The sequence below is a fragment of the Spea bombifrons genome, chromosome 12 (assembly GCF_027358695.1).
Source record: "Spea bombifrons isolate aSpeBom1 chromosome 12, aSpeBom1.2.pri, whole genome shotgun sequence".
Lineage (NCBI taxonomy): Eukaryota > Metazoa > Chordata > Amphibia > Anura > Pelobatidae > Spea > Spea bombifrons.
In genome coordinates, this window is record NC_071098.1 from 16,708,445 (window position 1) to 16,729,033 (window position 20,589).

At 39.5% G+C, this 20,589-nt stretch overlaps 1 protein-coding gene across 3 annotated transcripts in view; it reads right to left on the minus strand.

The window, feature by feature from the left end:
* The window catches only part of NECTIN1 (nectin cell adhesion molecule 1), a 109,140-nt gene that overhangs the window by 64,773 nt on the left and 23,778 nt on the right, over positions 1 to 20,589 (minus strand). For 2 of the 3 annotated variants that reach the window (XM_053452624.1, XM_053452625.1), the window contains exons 2-5: positions 11,619 to 11,969; positions 5,754 to 6,056; positions 5,262 to 5,379; positions 4,688 to 4,839 (exon numbers count right to left, since the gene is read on the minus strand). In XM_053452624.1, coding sequence (XP_053308599.1) covers positions 4,688 to 4,839; positions 5,262 to 5,379; positions 5,754 to 6,056; positions 11,619 to 11,969 — 924 coding nt within the window. Of the gene's footprint in view, positions 1 to 112; positions 1,231 to 4,687; positions 4,840 to 5,261; positions 5,380 to 5,753; positions 6,057 to 11,618; positions 11,970 to 20,589 lie in introns of those variants that run through there. The other variant, XM_053452623.1, reaches the window with a different exon arrangement.

The following is a 20,589-nucleotide window of genomic DNA, read 5'->3' on the forward strand; positions in this document are numbered from 1 at the left end:
GTACCATTTTTTGTGCTCAGGGGTGTCAGGAATATAAATCCAACAATTCTAATGTGCCTCCTGGACAGCTGTGAGATGTCTGTTGGAGAATTCTGCTGGTGTTTGAGTGTGCTTGTGTTTTGTTGTGTCAAAGAAATAGTGTGATGGAAAATGTATTTTGGGAATGTAGTTTATGTGAGTCAGTATGACTGCCATCCATTTTTTGTCAAAATGTTGCTGTATTTCTTACACATCAGTAGAATGTGAACATTGTGTCTCATTGGAGGTGTGCTGTAAAAATGTAATTTTGCCAGTTTCATTGTTCTATGAGGAAAGCTGCTTTGTATGTGCATGAGAATTTGCTTGTGTAATAGTGTAAATGCTATATACCTGTATATCCTATGTCATATACTAATGCACCTCAACCAATTACAATATCATTGTGCATACAAAAATCTACATTACTTGGACCTTAATGTAACATGTTGTACACTGTATCAATGTGGATGTTGGGCATTCAGGTATCTGCATTACTTATAGGTCACAATGACCTTGCAGTTCTGAGGCATAAAAAAGATAGATTATATTTATATATACATATATCAAGAAACAAGACAAAGCACTGATCCTGTAATCAACTCTTTAACCACCAGTCTCTGGCTTTTAACCTGCAGATGGGATGAGACATATGTATGCATCCAGCAACACGTCCTTGTTTTTTGGCATACACCTCTCACACGTACCATTCCTTCTTGGAAATGAAGGAACCATCATTTTGGGGGACCAGACTGTCTGGCAGATCTTCTGGCTCATACTGGTACCCTAGAGTTCTGTCCTCGCTATAACCACGCCTTTCTCCCTCTTCCACAGTAAAGTAGGGGCGCTTAGATTCATCATCATACTTTGGACCCAACTTGCGCCCATCTTCTTCCTCCTCCTCCTCCTCATAGCTGCTGCCCACTGGGCCGGGCTTCTTTTCATCATCGGAGTCATCTGGGTACTGAAGGCTCTGAGCCATAGGTGGATGCTGTGCCACTCCAGCTTTGCTGTACCCATTTCCATATATATGTTTCTTAGTGTTGTAGTCTCCTTTGAAGGTATGATGCCTTCGCCTTAGGACCACAAACAGGAATATCGATACTGCCAGGACAAGCAGGACTCCACCCACTGCACCGCCAATGATTGCCGTTGATAACATGGATGACTCGCTCCGTTTCTGACCCGGTGTAGGAGTTGGGGTGAAAGGGAATTCTGGGTAGGAAAAGACAAGGAAAGGGACAACATCAGGCTTTGGCTACATGCTATAACCCAAAAGCAGAGACGCAAGTGCAGCTGTTTCAATTATTTATTTCATCCACAATTTCTGTAAATAGGAGTTTACCAGCAATGTTAATCCTAACCATTCTGAATAGTGAATGATGTGCCCTATATCAACTTAAGTTACAGTATTAAACAGTGAATATTTTGTTTTTTTTTACTGTAGAGTTATGGACATCACCTAGTGGCTTCAAGGTTGTGCAAACAAGAGCTCTTTTTTATGAGTAGGCTTTGCAAGAATCACAAAAAGTATCTCTTGTTAGGTTAACCATCACCTTCAGTATACCTGATGTTTTCCCCATCACATTTGTCCAAACTATTTTCATAAATTTCTCCCATACGCTTAATTTATTTTTTCAGTTGCATAATATGATAAAAAGGTGTAAAGCAAAATTTTGTCTAGTCACAATGGAAGAACTTGAGTTGCTTCATCAATTAATCAAATCTAAGAATTTGTAACTTTTGTAACCATTTCTCAAACCTTTATTAATTGCGTCCCTGCTTGGGTGGGGAGAGGTAGAAGGGAAAATAAAAGGGAAATAATATGGACTGGAGGAAGGCAGGAAAGGAAGTGAATGTGTCCATTGAAATTCCGGAGACTTCTGGTCAAATATTTAGTACAACGTTAAATGATGAGAAGCAGCTCATGCCACCATTCATGGAGAAGGTGATGCACAGACCACTAGTGACCAGTAGACAATCAAGTGAGCTCCAAGCAATCAAAATAAGCTAGACAGCTTTCAGATCAACAGACACTTGCTAAGGATATATCCAGAGCTCAGGTAGATTTATAGAATTGTTACTTTTTCAGTCAGCAAGCAGAAAAGTCATAATATTAGCATAATCCAACTGAAGTATCCAAACTACCATGAAGACAATGTGAAATAATAAAGCCCATTACATGACAGCCATACATGTTTTTTTCATTAAATTCACTACAGATAATGGGACACTTCATTCAGCATAATAGAGAGAGTGTATGATCAGTGCTACAATATTTAACCCATGTTATATCAAGCACATAAATAATACCTTCTTGCTCTAGAATAGTGGTTCTTAGGAAAGAAAAAAAAACCTGGTCATTTGTGTGCCTATATTTCTGTTCTAATGGCTGCATTTGATTGGATTCTCAGGTTTCATCCTCTAACGTTTACATAATCCATGAGCAAGACTGTCCAAAATAGTGGGCACAAAGGAAAAATATCTAGAGTATTACGGTCAAATTTGCAAACTGCCATATTTTTATTTTATCTTCTCACTTGAGAGCAATTTGGATTAATTTCTATGTAAAGTAAAAAAAAATGGATTTAATTAGCAGGACATGAAAACTGTGTAACATTCGATGTAGCCATCATTAAACTGACTCTTTTGTGATTCATGGCATACACCTAATTAACACCTTTCTCAGGGACAGATCTCCCACTGGAAGTCAGCATCCATAATAAAAAAAAAATTAAAGCAAAAAATCTAAGATACCTAGAAAACAGGTGGGGAATGTGGACATAACCAAGTAGAGAATCGAACTGGAAACAAAAATACATTTCACTGTGTAAAAATATTATTATGTACAGAGCAATCATTTTTTTTCTATTTAATAACTCATGAGTATCGATATATTCTATTAAGTAACCAGTATTCTGTTTAACCAAGGCTTAAATTTAATTGATTTTAAATTTAGTTTATTGGAATTTATAAACTCTCTAAAGATAACAAGCCAGTCCGGTGCAAAATGATGAATATGATGAAAATACGTAAAACAACAATTGGCAAACAGGACCCAGATATAATCAGATAAGTAGTTATCAGCCAACTAGAAGGGATGAGTATGATATGAATATAGCAATAATTTCTTTAAACATTATTAAATGATTTTGCTCTATGCAAACATTTCCGTGGATTTTTTTTTTCTTTATTGTGCCCTTTAAAGCTGCTTACCATACTGCACCTAACACACACTTCCCGCACTGTGCCAGCTTCACATATAAGGTACTGTATGCAGACTGAGTGGAATGTACACAAGGGAGGACGGGGGTAAGCAAAACACTCCCTTGGGGGCTTCTGCCTCTGACTGGCTGCCTCTCCCTGCAATTCCTGATATAAAAGTCTTTGTGTATGGCATGTGCAGGCTTGTGAGCTTCCCTAATTGTAACAAAGGCTGAGAACGATCTGTGTGTTACCTTCAATGCCTTCATTTCCTGGAACAGACCACAGATCCATGCCTAAGGGCACGGACCAAATTTACTCTATTGTTCTGTGCAAACGCATAGGTGTGGGGCAGCTGTGATACAACTGTGTAGGCAGCATTTATTCAGAGCTGCTGCAGTGTCTGCAGGTTAACAAAGGGAACAATTTCTACACCGTGAAACAAAGCCACAGAACCTGTACTTTAATTCGGGTACTTTGCATTAAACAAGAGATGTCTGCATTGTAAGCGGTCCAACATTTCGCTTTTTCTACTGGGAAAATGTGCATACCAAGAATGCTTAACAGCCATTTCAATTTATGTACTTTTATTAGTAGCTAGCATACTATATTTAACTTTGCCAAAATTACCACTTCTGCACTGAAATAGTATGGATGTCCTGTAAACAGACAACCAAATCCTGGGGAGATACGGACAAGAGAAAAAAAAAACAGTCATACAGATGTAGACCTTAGGCACACATCCTTAAAAAAAAAATATAAAATATATATAACATGAAGGGGGATAACGGTCAAATATATTTTGAAAAATGGAGGAATTATCCAAAACACCAGATTTTCCACTTTCACTGCATTTTACCCTATTGATTTATATAGCGCTATCATATTAGAGAGTGCTGTACAATAGAATCTAAAGTAATTTATAAAAGCCTCTCCCTTCCACATTCAATATCAATGCCCTACTCTTTTCAACCTTTATCTTTACCCTGAGGAACTCCTATGACAAGTTTCTCTCTCTCTCTTTCTCTCTCTCTCGCTTATACATACAATGTGTACAAATTACAAGAGGAAATATTAAAAAAAAACATCGCTCATTTACTTGTGCAACAGAAGTACACCAAATCTATTGCTGGTTTAAGCCTCCCTGAAGTAAAGAAAAATATAGACAAGAAACAGAAGGTGTAGAATCCTGACATGTATGGTATATTTTGTTTGCCTAGCTACATCCATGACTTGTGAGACAAAATGTTGTATTTCTGTTATGTTTCTTCGCGTTAAACTGTGTTGTGCTACGCTATGACAGATTGTACACCATATGTGTTGCATCTATTTTGACACAACTTTGAAAAGCAAAAATTTTAATGAAAACATCAAGTCACAAAAAAAGTGTGGAAGCATGTGTATGCCAGTTTAAATTCGAGAATGTATGGAGGCGTATTTACCATGATGAAGTCTACTTGTTTCTTACCTGTCACATTAACTTCCACCTGGCCAGTATGACTACCGATAGTATTTCTTGCTTCGCAGATGTAGATTCCTGAGAGGCTGTACGTTACTGGGCCTCGGAAATATAGAGTGCTGTTCTTCACCTCAGCACTGTCAGGAAGTGAACCATTTGCCCTACAAGAAGAATGACACACATAAGGTACCCCCGCATGTATGAGGTATAAGGTGTGTGTGTGTGTGTGTGTGTGTGTGTGTGTGTGTGTGTGTGTGTGTGTGTATAGCTTTAATGCTAAGCATCATTCGTAAAATAACTAATACTGAATTCATACAAAGATGACTTTCAATGGCTGAAAAAACCTTAGTTAACCTCTATGATAAACAGAAAAATCATATTGCCATAAATATAATTAGCATGTTTATTATGATGTTAATTAAGGATTCTCGTGAATGATGCAATACAATATTCACTACTTGTAGTTAATTATTTTTGTTCCATTATTTTTAATTGTATTAAAATGTGCAGGTTATGTATTTATTTTAACTAATTAATGATTTCATGATGGCTAGGAGGCACTGCACCATTATTTGACACTTACATCCTCCAGTGGAATGAAGAAGGAGGAGGGTTAGCATCTGCTTTGCAGGTCAGTTTCACTTCGGCGCGCTTCACATACCAATTCCCATCAAAGCCTTCAATCGAAACTTGGGGCTCATCTAGGAGGAAACGAAAAAAAAGTGTTTTGTGTTTAATGTGATTTGTAGTTTGAACTTTTAATGAAAGCAAGTTTTCTATTCAATTCATTTTGCTGTACAGAATACAAAACGCGATAAAGTAGGGTTAGCTTATGGATCTCACAATGCTGCTTTTTAGCACACATCAATATTTAGGTTTTGGTACAATTAGGGTTGCATAATTGTAGTTTTTTACTCATCAGTAAAAAAGTGAAGTAAGATGACCCAAAACGCGATAGTGTTCAAGTTTCCACCCAAGGTATTTAACATTGTGTAGTCACTAAAATCTCAAGGCCACTTTTGGAGGTAAACGCTGTAAGATTCCCCAGGAAAACAGGTGCGAGTGCAATACTTACATAGCACATTGAGAGTGGTGGTCTCCGTTTGCCTGTCCATCAGGTAGTTAATGACACATGTCAGCGGCTGTCTGTGGGCCTCTCGGGTTGGAACCAACCTGTAGCGGCTGATCACCGTCACAGTGCCATTTTCATTTTTTATCTCCTGAAATTCTGCCTCTCCATTCAGCTTGGTCTCCCAGCTCAAACTGCTTGGGGGCTTCCCATTTGCTGAAGTGCAGGTTGCAACGACTACCTTCTCCTTTGATCTAGGAACTGCAACCAATTGTTTTGAAGTCCCTTCCATCTGATTGGTTGGTTTGGCTATGGTTTAAGAAAAAAATAATAAAACGATTAGTTTATAATTTAACAAACCACATTCAAATGATTACTATGTAAATACATCTACTCTTTAAAGGTTGTCAGTGATCCCTACTTTGGTTTAGTAGAGAAAAAAGAAACTGATCAATACATTCCTATGCAGCACAAAGAAGGTAGATTTTTAACCAATAGGTGGGAGTGTTACTAAACAGTTAAATGCTTGAAGGATGTTCGTGCAAAGATATGAATCTATATATGATATCTATGAACATATCAGATTGTAAGCTCGAAAAAGCGGGGATCTCTTCTCCTTTTTTTATCAGTTTGTTATCTTGTGTGACTTTAAATTATTCCACTGATTGTCACAGCGCTACAGAATCTGCTGGTGCTATATAAATAAACGTAATGTAAGTACTCCCCTACCCATGCTCCCAGCTATTTGAGAAGCTATTACCTGGAAGCTTCTTAGAGATCAGAACACAGCACCGATTGAGTCACCCCTGAGGCAGGGTGTGAAGTAATCACGAAAAAATGTATGCCACAAATGGATGCAAGCCATGTATTGTTGCAAAAATACTCTGGATTCACATACAGCACTTCTGATGTCCCCCCAGGCTAGTACCACCACTTACTGTCCAAAGTTAAGCTAGGAAAGGGCCAAGGAGAACATTGGAGGTACTGCCTGTGAATCGCACGGAGGCAATAACCGGCTCTAAGCACACCCTTGCAAGTTTCCCTGCTCTTCTCTATGTAAGCCTACTTAGCAGATATCGCTATGTTCCCAGCTGATATAAATATGCCACACACAAGGAATTAAACGTGGGATCTTTCCTTAAAAAAAAAAAAAAAAAATGAATATCAGGAAATGAACGAAGCATGGAAAGAAATCTGAATTACAATATCAAGCGCAAAGAGGATGAAAAGGGAACAGTGAAGACAGAGCTAATCTCAGGCAAAGTAAACAATACACAGATGGAAAGTTTGGACTGTGTCCCTGACTATGGCAGAAACCTTGGAAGGGACATGTCAGTGCAAAGGACACTGAATCATAGGAATGTGCTTTGAATCTGGAAGACAGCTTTTCCAAACTGCATTCTTTTACTGGATATGCTAGATATGGATTTGTTTTTTGGGATTCATAATCCACTATAGCTGTAAAACGTATACTACTTTATGCGCAGAGACAGGCATAGATACTGAGATTCTGTTATGCGTGCATACACGGTGAACTGTTAAATGCATTTGAAATTCAATTTATGTAATGTTCTCACAAGTAAAACTGGAATATAATGATAGATATCTATGTATGTATTTTTTATTTATTTTTTTAACTAGCATAGGTGGCAGTTTTACATTTGTAATATGCCATCCAAGTAATGGCACTCCCCATTAATGTACGTGTCATGGCGTGTCATTTTGAGCTCAGTTACCTTTTCACCACCGCTATAAAAAGCCCTCTTACTCCTCAAGCTAATTTCATTTTACGTTTTTGGCAGATTGAATACTTCAAAATCAAACAGACTTATTTTGACTGTTCTCTATGGGGTTTATTGACTAAAGAGGTAGTTTGGGGGAGTTGTAGTATCACTTCCCATCAAGAAGGGTCAGCCTCAGTGGCTTTGTGTTGCTAGAATAGCCCCGTGTAAAATTTTTGGAATCACTGAAACATGATGAAAATCTCCGGCTCGGCCGTTCTTTGAAGATAATTACCACAGATAACCGTTTATAATGCATAGTTAATTTGGGAGTTTGAAACTACAGCTCCTCTGCAAACTCCCTTCTCACATTTTCAAGCATAAACCCAGTACGTGATCATCTCTGTCCACACGGGCATAGAATTGCTTGCGTGTCATTTCAAGTTCAGTCACCTTTTTTTTTTTTTTTACTACTGCTTCGACCAGTGAGACAGTGGTGATTATCATATTTGTGAAACAAAGCACACACTGTTACATTGTTTAAAACAAGACATAATTATGAATGCAGGATGGAGTAAAAGAATGTAAGAGGAAGTGAAATAATTGGGAATTATTTTTTATGGAGGAAAGCAAGTCGGAACAGAAGTGAAGCTGGGTGTTATGTATACGTCTCAACCCTCCTTTCGATGAAGCCGTGATTGAAGTGTTGAGAACCACATTTCAGGGACACATCTCTATATGTTCCCCCTGCACTGCTCCCATTTGGTGCGTGGTTTGTGTGTTTCCGGGAGCGTATTGGTGCTTTCTGCTGTGTATACATCTTTCTCAGAGAAAAGTTGGGCAAAGTAGGTCGTTATACAGAGGTGACTTGATATTGTGTGGCAGGGCTAAGTAGGGTTGTGCCCTCACAATTTTGTTACAAGCCAAAGTAAGGAATGGCAATGTCTGAGGCCAAAAATGCCTGGGTGTCAATACAGTGTCATAGACTGCCCCTCTTTCATGGTCAGTCGCTAGTAATAAAATTATATTATACCTCCATTGTATTTATTATGTAACCTGAACTACAAAAATATGTCCACAATTATTAATTTTAATAATTATTAGGGAATGATTGCAAGGATAATGGATCGCTATTATAAATACCAGTAGGTTACAATGGAAATTGAAACGCGTCCTAGCCAGGATATTTATTTCCGTCTAACAAGTATTATGCTTAGAATGGGTATAATAAGAAATGTAGAGAATTTGTATGGTTGGAACATAGAAAAAAATTGCTCCGGTGATAAAAAGAAGGAAAAAAAAAAAAAACAGAAGTCGGATGTGGAACCAGGTGAGAAAATGGTAACATGACAAAGTCCTTCACTGTCTGCATGCAATCCTTACACAAATAATGAAGTAGGGATCAAGGCACAAACCGAAACTGCTGGTGCTAGACGGACTTGGGTACTGCCTGTTAGTCACACTTGCAATACCAGAATCGTAACTGCTTCGGTTGTTTATTATATATAATTTCAGGAGGTTTATGGTGGTCACAAAACTTTGACAATTTTTATGTATGAAGCAATGGTAACATTACTGCAGGTCACCTTGTTTTGCTCGAACACAAAAGATACTGTGGATTGTCAGCAACCCCTTCCAATTAGCGGCAAACATCAGGAATAACTAAGATTAGTTATAATGGAATTGTCACGTAAAAAATAGACATTTCTGCATTAAAAAGTTACTCTGAATATATAGTTTTATGTCACCAAGACTCCTCTTCCAAAGATTCAGTTGCTCGGTTTTGCATATTTTCAAAGAAGAGTCATGAAAACATGAACATAATAAAAACAAAAAAGATGACAGTAAAGACACCTGTGTGTTTTTAATGTTCTGTGATGCTGAATCATGCAGCATTCACCTCCAAAACCCTGTTAAGAGATGACAGGAGGAGAAGCGATCAATGTCTGCATGCGATGTCACACAAGGCTGCACACTTTGACTAGGTTACCGCACAAGAGTGCTTGTGCTTAGATGAGGGCTGGCAAGGGGCATAGTGGATAAATTGCCTCTTTGCTGCCATGAATTAAAGACACTAAGTCACTAGGGTGACTTTCTGGGCTACTTTTCTCATTTGGACAGGCCTAGAATGTGTCATCGGCCAAATGTGTTTTGGGCTATATTATTATACAGGGAAGGGCTGTCCCCTAGACTGTTCTTATTTGAACATTTTCTGACACCACTAGATTTTTTCCCGATTTTAGTGTCTTAAATTAAGTTTTCAATGGTGTTTTGGGCTTAGCCTCTTGGCTGGAAGCTCCCAGCCCTTCACAGTTATTTGCTACTCCTGTGGGATCTCCCCACCCCACTCAACCCTTGTGTGATATATATATATAGATATACCGTATTGGCTCGGATATAGGCCGCCCCCGTATATAGGCCGCCCCCTAAAAGTTTGGTGCTTTTTTAAAGAAAAAGTTTTTTTCTTTAAAAAAAGCACCAAAAAAACATGCTGCCACTCTGCCCCCCCCCGAGATATGCTACCACTGTCCTCCCTCCCCGAGATATGCTACCACTGTCCTCCCTCCCCGAGATACGCTACCGCTGTCCTCCCTCCCCGAGATATGCTACTGCTGTCCTCCCTCCCCGAGATATGCTACCACTGTCCTCCTCTGCCCCCCCGGACTTACCGGAGCAGACTCCCGGGTGTCTTGCGAGGCCGGCGGGGGACATCTACGCAATACAACTTCCGGTGCCGGCCCTGGATGTGCCGGCACCGGAAGTTGAATACGCGTATTGCGTATATGACCCCCGCCGGCCCCGCAAGACACCCGGGAGTCTGCTCCGGTAAGTCCGGGGGGGGGGCAGAGGTAAAACGCATCGTGCGGACGGTCCGTGGGAAGTGCTGGCAGGGTGAGGCTGTCTGAGCGTATCGGGGAGTCCCCTGTACCGCTGCGGGGGATCTGTATCCTAACCCCGCTGCCTGCCCGGCGCCCGGGACTGCATGTCCCGGGCGTGGGGCACTAGACCCCGAATATAGGCCGCACCCCCACTTTAAAGACTTAAAGTGGGGGGAAAAAGTGCGGCCTATATTCGAGCCAATACGGTATATATCTATAGATATATATATCTATAGATATATATATAATCCGACTGAAGGGTTCAGTTAGACAGTGATGCTCGCAGGGTTTTTTTAAATTCTTATAGCAAAATAAGTTTCATAGAAAGGATATCTGCAAGTCTCTATACTATCTATCCATTTAATTCATCACTATTTTATAAAATATGTGGAGGGTTGAGTGAGAGCCCAACATGCCCACAGCACTACTAAAATCACATCCATTAACTTAAAACAAATATAATAAAATCTATTGAGCCACTTAAAAAGTAATTAACAGTTGCATGTATTACATATCTAAATACAGACATTTAGAGTAACATTCAGGTGTTGTATTTAGCTTGAGCCGGTTACTTTTTGTAGTTTGTGCTTTTTCTTTACATGATTTTACTTTCAAATCTATTTCTCCATCGACTCTCCTCATTCCTCTACTTTTCTTTTTCTTTAAATATAAAAAAACCCAGAGTATAAGGAAGCAAAGAACATACTCTGGTGGTGATTTGCAATGCGTACATGTCTGTGTGTCGATTGATGTAAATGTTGATATGTTATGGTGTTCTACATATTTATATTTCGGGTCCGTAGGTAGAGACTGAACCTGCTATAATAAATGGAATAAAAATGTATTTAGCTCCATGATATTCAGCAGCACTTGGCAGCAAATGAATAACATGTTTGCAAAACGTTCTATGGTTCTTAAAACTACAAAATCTTTAAAAATATTTCACAAACCACAGCGCGGCCTGGCTATCAAATACTAAACGTATTGCTTAGAAGTAGAAAAGCATGGGCTTCAAGTTGAAACAAGCCATCTAACCGTTAATCATGCCTTGTTTGTTTTTCCATTTTGTCCAGTTTCACACATTTGTCTAAACTTGTTTAAAGTATGAAAGAATTTATGCATTTCACACATTGCCTGAAGCAATCATGTATGTCACAAACACATATAACATATATAAAATAAAATAAAAAAAACACCAAAAATTGACAGATCAGAGCCACTCAGCCACCGCCTCATTTGGTATATATCGTAAAGAAAAAAAGCATTCTTACCTAGTACTGTAAGGTTAAGTTGACTCTCCTTGTTCCCAGCGGGAAACGTTGCAAATTCACAGATGTATGCGCCCTCATCCTCTAACTGCAGACGATTCAGCTGGATAGTACCATCTCGAAATGATGGATTCTGGAAGTCAACTCGTCCCTTATAAGGAGGGAGGATGGATACCCCCATGGCAGGGTTGTAAATAGCCACATTCTGTTTAGATCCATTGGTGGACTTTTGCCACGTGACCTGAGTGATCTTTACACTGGGTAGAGGATTGATGAAGCTACAGTGAAGGATGACATCAGAACCAATGTATCCCGAAATCGAGTCATTCACCAGGACCGTCTGAGAATGTACACCTGAAAGAAGGAAAACATACTGTGAGTCCATACAGTTAGGACAGTGTGAGAGAAACCTTTCAACTGGGAATACATTAATATCAATACCAAAGCATGACAGAAAAAAACAGAACACAAATATTTCAACTTAATCTATAGCAGCCCAATTGTTAACAAATGTATACATCGAAAGACGTCTCATTTCTCTATACTTGAGATCGAGCGCGGGACTGTTTTTTAAATCCCGCTCCTGCTGATTGTGTGACCATTACTGCCCGCTCCCGCCCGCCCCCTTACCTGAACTGCTGGTTTTCCGCGCACTCCCACAAGGCTGCCTTGGCGTTGCTCCCTCACAGCGTCTCTTCTCTCGTTCCGCCCAGGAACCAAGCGGAGTCACGTGAATTTACGTCACTTCCCGTGACTCCGCTGGGTGGAACAAGAGAGGAGAAACGATGTGAGAGAGCAACGCAAAGGCAGCCTTGTGGGAATGCGTGGGATTACCGGGACCTGCAGATGCATTGTCTGACCGCCCCCTCCCATCTGCAACACCCGAAAAACCTCCCACAAGTTTTTTGGCGGGACTCGCATCCCAATGTGGTCCTCTACTTTGAGACTCTGCTTATAGTGGGGCAGTAGGTAACATTTCCTGTACGCAGCAATCATAATCCTGCAATGCAACCCATTTGTATTTTGGGATCATTGTGTGGAGGATGTGTATGGGGCCCACCCTCTGCTCATTTGTAAGCACACACACTATACACCTAAATATTATTTATTGTTTTATATAGCCCCATCATATTCCGCACCACCATACAATGGGTAAACAAGACAACAAGTAGTGCAAAACATAATTTGACTTACAGAAACAAGACTTGGTTAATTTAGGTTTAACGTTTTTTTAAAAATATTTAAAGACATTTCACATGTACTCACTTCAGAGATGTAGATAGAATACACCGTTTTTATACCGTACTCCTTATGGCATTAAGGAATTATTATTTCATAACACATCTCCTGTAAATTCCCAAGAACGAATAAAACTGCATTAAAAAAAAAAAAAACCCTGGCAAAGATAGAATATGAACATAGCTTGTTATAATGCTGAATGATATTTTTACAGCATTGGAATTGGGTACCGGGCACAAAAGCAGCTGTTGTTAATTAGTACGTACTGTCAACATAGGCCATGCCAGATAGTTTTGCAATGGGGTGGAATGTACTCAACTGCTAATGTTGTTGGCTTAGTAGACACAGGGTGGACCTTCAGGGTGCTGAACTCGTTCTTCTCCCAAAATGAAAAATTGGCAGCAAAGTCGTATTGAGCATGTATTCTTAATGAACATGTTGTTTATATAAAGTAACACAATGATATGTCTGGCCCACAGTTAACCAATGGAAATGATTAATAACGCAATGTAACATATCACTTTGTGTATCTGATTAAGGTGCAACATGGGCCATTTTAGTTTTCTTGTGTCAGGTAATACCTGAACTCAGGCCCGGACTGGGACAAAAAATAGGCCCGGGCATTTAAGCCAGAGCAGCCCATTTTTATTTATTTATTGTTAAAGCCCACCCTTCATGTACCATCTTTGCATTTACTCACTCATTCACACAAATCATTAACACATTCATTAATGCAGTCTCACAAATCATTCAAGCAATTCATCCACACATGAATTCATTGTCATACGCATTCACACAATTCATCCACACATTTATTCATTCATTCATTCTCATACGCATTCACACTACCCCTTCTCCCCATCTTATCTGCCCCTTCTATGTTCGCCCTTTTCACTATGTACCCCCTTCCCCACTTCTCAATATGTATCCCCTCTCCCCATTTCTTACTATCTAACCCCCCTCTGCCCCTTCTCACTGCACCCCCCTCCCTCACCCTACTTACCTTGTTGCCGGAGCAAGCAGCAACTGCAACCGGGCCCGCAGCAGGGCGGGATTGACTTAGGGGCTGATGGAGCTGCAGCTCCAGGCCCCTACCTTAAAATAGGCCCAGTCAGGACTGGGCCTATGCGGCCTCTACAGCCGCATTAACGCAGGGCCCCTTAAGCCCGCCACAACTGCGACCGGGTCCGCCACTCTAAGGGGCCGGGAAGCCCCCACCAGGGCCGGCCTTAGGGGTCTGCGGCCGCACAGGGCTTAAATTAAAACATCGGGTTTTTGTTTTTGGTTTTTTTTTACTTTATTTAACATCCTCCATGTTAAATAAAGTTAACAAAAACTTTATTTAACATGGAGGATGTTAAATAAAGTAAAAAAAAAACCAAAAACCCCGATCTTTTAGTTTAAACCCTGTGTGGCTGCACACCCGTAAGGCCGGCCCTGGTGGGGGCTTCCCGGCACCTTAGAGTGGCAGACACGGTCGCAGTTGCGGTGGGCTTAAGGGGCAGGTGCCCCTTATGCCCTGCGTTAATGCGGCCGTAGAGGCCGCATAGGCCCAGTCAGTCCGGTCCTGACTGGGCCTATTTTAAGGTAGGAGCCTGGAGCTGCAGCTCCATCAGCCCCAAAGTCAATCCGTCCCTGCCGCGGCCCGGCCCACCGGGCAAATGCCCGGTGTGCCCGATGGCCAGTCCGGGCCTGCCTGAACTTAACACTGAGCTAAATTTTCATTCAAAAACAAATTGAAAACTGAACCCAGCGCTGCATTAGCAAGATGAACAGTGCTTCTTCCAACGTCTAGCCATGCTAATGTGACCTGTATTTTAAATATTAAACAGAGAGAGAGAACCTTTGCAAGTCAGCTCATGCATGTACACAGGCCTGACTGGATTTCCTGCACAAATTAAAAAAAAGAAAAAAACATTAGGAAGATAAAAGCCAACCCAACCCATTTTAGTCGAGTTTGGGAAAGTGGACCATGGCTCAGCACAAAGCTAATCCAGCCTATGAGGCAGAGAAAGACTGTAGCGCTGGAAATGAAGGGTCCTTACATGTGCCCAGAAAACACAAAGATGGAAAGCAGAAGGTTTAGCTTAGGCATAGACTTCTCCACCCCGACGCTAGCTTGTCCAGCTCTAGCATCAAAAAAAAATACATATATAGTATAAAAGTTAAGTTGGTGGGATAAAATGTTTATCTCTATTTTTTATGCCGATTAATCATGACTTTAGAAAACAAAATAAAAAACAGAGCCTATGGCTTAACTTTAAATTTTATTTTAGCAAAATGAGAAAAACACTGGTTTATTAATTCATTGATTTCGACTATAATGTGTATTTCAGTTATCTTATTTAACCAAGAAGAAATTGCCATCTCTAATCCTTGTTGATCAGCATTGGTCAATGCTGCTTCCCAACACACAGTATCTGTCATATCAAAAAAATATCAGGCTTGACCTCTTTAAAACATACCGTATATCTCAGCATATGAAAATTGTGAGTTAAAATACAAATTTTTGGCTAACAGCTTGATTGCAAGCTTGCTACACCAAGTTGTTAGGTCGCTCCCTCAGGCAATAGTGAACCTAAAACAGAATTTCCCAATTACAAAAGCACAGTCCCAAGCTTCTGAAAAAAGGCAAAATAAACAGAGGTATTGGAGATTTGTCTCAGCCTTAAATTAGCCAGACTTACAGATGGATAGAGTTCAGTCAGAGCATCTTTGATCAATCTACTGCCTGATTAGAGGGGCCATAAAACTACTTGACACACGCCAGATCCATGAAGGTGTCAAACGGTAGCAGAAATAAGTCAGTTGCAGTAATTCAGTGTTTGTGAAAGAATTAATTCATAAGGTTATAAATGAACCTGTCACTACTGAGGCCATCGAGCACGGCATTAAACAGACATATCAGTTTGACCTCAGGCTGCGGAACAATCCCATCAGCACCAAAAGTCACATTCTGGATGCTGTGCCCAGGCTGACAGAAATGCTTTCCAACAGGTGTATCTATTTTATTTTCTGATTGATAATATGTCTGTTGGAATTAAACTGTTTGTGTAATGCTTGGCCGGTTTTACCACATACATTGCTGTTGGGCATTTCGGACACAATGAGGTACACCACGTTGGATGATTTGCACTTAAAGCCATTGATTTTGTGGTACAAGTGTGAGCCTGGTATTAATATTTTCTTTGTGCTGTGGATGTGTGTGCAGGCCTCATCTCTTTTGTTGGCAGGGAGAGGTACCATTTATTCTGTCCAATTTTATTTTTTATATTTGGATTCGGCTATTCATCTGGTCGATTTATCCTTGGATAATGTGTATTACATCCGTTTGGGTATTATATTTTATTTGTACGTCACACTTATTGATGTGTTGGGCGTGGTCACCGGTGTTTTGGTTTATGTTAAAGAGGTACCATTAAACTTTTCTTAGTATATAGGATCATGGAAATAACATAGGTATTCCTTTAGCATAATGTTGTGAAAGCACTGATATACACTGAGTGAAGAGGGTGGAATATCCAGGAAAGTGCAGGGTCTGCGACAGACTAAAGCTGCAAATGTTAAAGACCTATTATGGCATCCTTCCTATTATTATGAACATTAATAATTACTTAATGCCAGAATAGGGAATCAAGGAAAAAAGACCAGACCATTGTGGGGACGTAAAGCCATGCAATAAAGAGAGAAAAGTAAAATAAATTCAAGGTGAAAAACTTATCACCAACACCTTACATAATCATGGTTAATTTTAACACTTATTTATAGAATGTATTTTCCTATAGGTCTAATACTGTATATCATATTAAAGATACGTATTGTTGATGGAAAGTTCTCTGTGCATCTGGGTTTGAGATTCACATCACCTTGGTACATTTGTATCAGTTACCTTTCAGCGACATGTCAATCTAGTTAGCAGGAAGCTCCATGGGTGCTTTATACTAATGATCTTCAGCTGTCAAAAAGCTAAATAATCCCACCTGAGCCAGTAATCAGCATACCAAACCTTTCTATATTTAAACACTAAAAAAAGGTACGCAAGATTAAAAATATGTGATTATGAATCAAAAGTTCCAGTAGACACGTAATAGGCACACTAACTTGCAGGGTTCTATTTTCACAACAGGCACCATCTACAGTTCCTGTCGATTAATAATTTGAAGGGATAACCTGATAAGCAGGGAAAAATGAAAGTATTCACTACTTTTGTCATGCCAATAGAATATATCCACCTTGAACGTCAGAGCACGCATTCACTCCTGAACTACCACTCAAGGAGTATTTAGCACAGGATACTTCTTCCAATGTACACTGAAAGATCAGAGTTACTTACGAGAACTGTTAGTTATTAGGGAACTATCGCACTCTAGAATATTTTTACATAGAATAAAATAATTGTTTTCTGATTACAGTAACAGATATCTCCTGTCATTCTAAAAACTACCGGCTTTCAGTAGACTGAATATGTGGCAATCATAGCGAGAGCGTGAATGAAAGAGTAGGAGTGCACGTGGGTGAAAGTACCAACAAAACGCAAACAAAAATTGGAAACTCTTTGTTTCATTTTTCGTTTATTTCGTTGGTGGTGCACTCCTCATTTTCAGGTATTCATAGAAGATGCCAAAATCTGCCTTTTTTTGAATGCACAAGTCTAATAAGAACCGCTCACCTATCTAATCTGTGTGAACCATAATACACATTATACTCCGTTCTACATATTAACTTTATGTACATCTCGGCTGTTCTTGAATCTCACTGGGGTTAATTGACTAAAGCGAGTTGTCAGGAAAGTTTGCAGGAGAGAGTTTTGGTTTCCTACTCTCACACTTCACTATTCATTATTAAGTGACAACACTCAAGTTTTCCCAGCAAGAAGTGCTGAGATTTAGAAGAAATAATTACACATGTACGGGCCCAACCAAGTTCTTCCTACAGCAGAACCACAACTTTCCTGTCAAATCTGCCTTTTGTGAATAGCTAACTTAAACAGTGACACACCTCTTACAATAGAGGTCTATTAACAAGAGTTGTCGGTTCAACTCCCTCACTTGTATATTCATTATGAAAAGTTTGATTCTAGTACATAAAGTGCTTGACTGGCCCTGTGAAATGTATAGTTAAGCCTTAGATTTATTCAGTCTCCTCATTGAATTATGCATTAAACAGGGGTAGCTCAGGCCTTCATAATGAATTGCCAAGTCAGTGTTGTAACCATCACTATCCTGTAAACACTCCAGCCATCGTTCCCTTTTCCAGTTGTATATATATACCATAAAGGGTTAATCTGTTTGTAACCTAAAACATTAATACCACCTTAAAACCATTATATGTTTTTTGTTTTTTGTAACCATTATATGTAAAAGAAAGATACATGAACATAAGCAAACATTAACTAAGTGAGTCACTAATCTGTCTGTTGGTTTGCTAAGTCAGCCTAGATGAATATTAAATACTACCTATGATGGCCAGAACTGAGGGGTTTTTTTTTTGGGGGGGGGGTAACTAGAGGGTTAAGATTCTCCAAACTACCTCCATGCATTTGTAATAGGGGACATACACAATTTTAAAGAAGCCGCTTTTATTATTTGCATTAAAGCGCATATGATAGATGAAGAGTCCCTTTAATAGTAAAAAGTTAAAAGCCAGAAGGTGGGGTTCAAACGTCTGGACTGTAGGGATAGACCAGTCCATATATTTTGTCTGGATTGAGGTCTTGGGTGTTTCAGGATCCTGTGTTTACAGATCACACACTCAACAATTATTTGGTTTTATTTATGTTTTAAATATTGTTAAACAAAAGCCAACTGGAAAATCTGGTTCTGTGTCTGTAGAAAGCAGTTAGGGTTGAGGGAGGGGTGGGAGAGTAAAGTAAAATGCACAGACAGAAGAGGATGACACAGAATAGAGAGAGAAATCTAGATGTGGATTTTTTAGTATAGGATGGTGTAAAAGGAAGGAACGGGTTAACTAAATGTCACATTATGTCTATTTTCCATGCAAGATTCTTGCAATAGCGCCTAGCCACCTGTGGCTACACCTACAGAAAAGAAGCTCCCTTTATCATCAGCCAGCTTACGGTCAACTGATATGAGACGCTAGTACATTAACAGAATCACAAGTCACCCATATCTGCATTATTAAGTCCCACTTGGAACAGATCAATAAGACTGCATGTTTAGTATAATAACCTCTGCAGGTGCTGAGGTGTGCGCCACCGAGTGCGGTGTGGCAGAACAATAGTCGTCTACAACAGGACACAAAGAGCAGGTGTTCGGAAGATGTCAGTTACAGCGAGCACACCTATAGGCGGTATCACTGACCGTCCCTTCCCTGGACTATGTTCCCGGCAGCATCTTTGTCATTACATCCTGCTTTACATTCTAAAATAAGGTCAACCCAAATGGCCGGTTTCACTCCATGTACGTACATTATTTGTGTATGAGGTTTAGTGATGCGTTCTGCGCTTAACCTTGGAGAGATACTAAATAATTCAACAGTATTATTAGCAATTGGAAATAGCAGTAAAAAAAGAAATATGAAAGTAGCGGCTGTATCAGTTTCGTAAGTAAATTTATGTAGCATTTTCTTCCTGTATTATTGTGAGCCTCCAAGCATTTAGAAATAAATTTTCTTTGCATGTTTACAAATGATTGCAGCTGATCTAGAATACAAGGAGCTGCATGTATATTTTATAGAGAAACTGTATTTGTCCAACAGTGACAAGAAAAATGTTGTAAAATGGATTACTCAAACATCTGATACGAAAAAAACCTTATATTTCCATATAGTTTCTAGGGTGGTGCCGCCAAGGCCCAAATCTGCCTCTTGGGTGTATGCGTTGTAATCCCTAATGCAGCCGATACAAATCATTGGCCGTGTATACAAGGGTGTGTTTAAAAGGTTAATTTATATTATGTGTTTTGAAGCCATAACTTTGAACGACATTGAGCAAATATAAAATATATCCTGGGAATAAAATTACTTTAATTTCTAGTAACAATCATGTTTGCATAGTATGTTTATTCTTATGCAATGTATATCATGGCTACTTCTATAGTTTTTTTCCTCCAAAACTGTTCAAGGATGTAATTGTGACTTGTCTACCATATGATCTAGGTATCTGAATACCGAGCATCCCATCAGATGGTATTTGCTTCAATCATAATTCTGTACTATTGGAGAAACAGCTGAAGGAAAGAGCAGCCAGAACAATGGTTATGAATGAAGCCATTGCACTACAATTCCTACAATAATTTGTTATAAATCACATTTCCAGTGCATTTAGCATTCATACAATTTCCTACCATAAAACATATCCTTTTAGAGATAAATTACTACCTTCCTAGGGCAGTGTGTGCCTTAGAATCCATATTCCTTGGCTTCTGATTTATACCACAACGCTTTAAATGTTATTCCGATCAGCAGCAAGTGATCTGATTATTAGGTACTACCTAGGAATTTAGCAATACTTTTTATGTTATATAGGAAATCAATATAAATACATTTGTTAAGCATTTAGCATCCTGTAAAAAAATGTTTATGACATAATGCTTACATCATACTGTTTCCATAACGTATACCTTATTTCCGTTTCATCACACTTTAGATTTGAAGTGTGCGTTTTTTGTTGTTCAGACCGAATACCGAACATATGAACACGGCAACGGCAAAACGTATACGAAGACACAACACGAAGACAACACGTGTTAATCTTGGTTTACAAATCTCCCTGGTC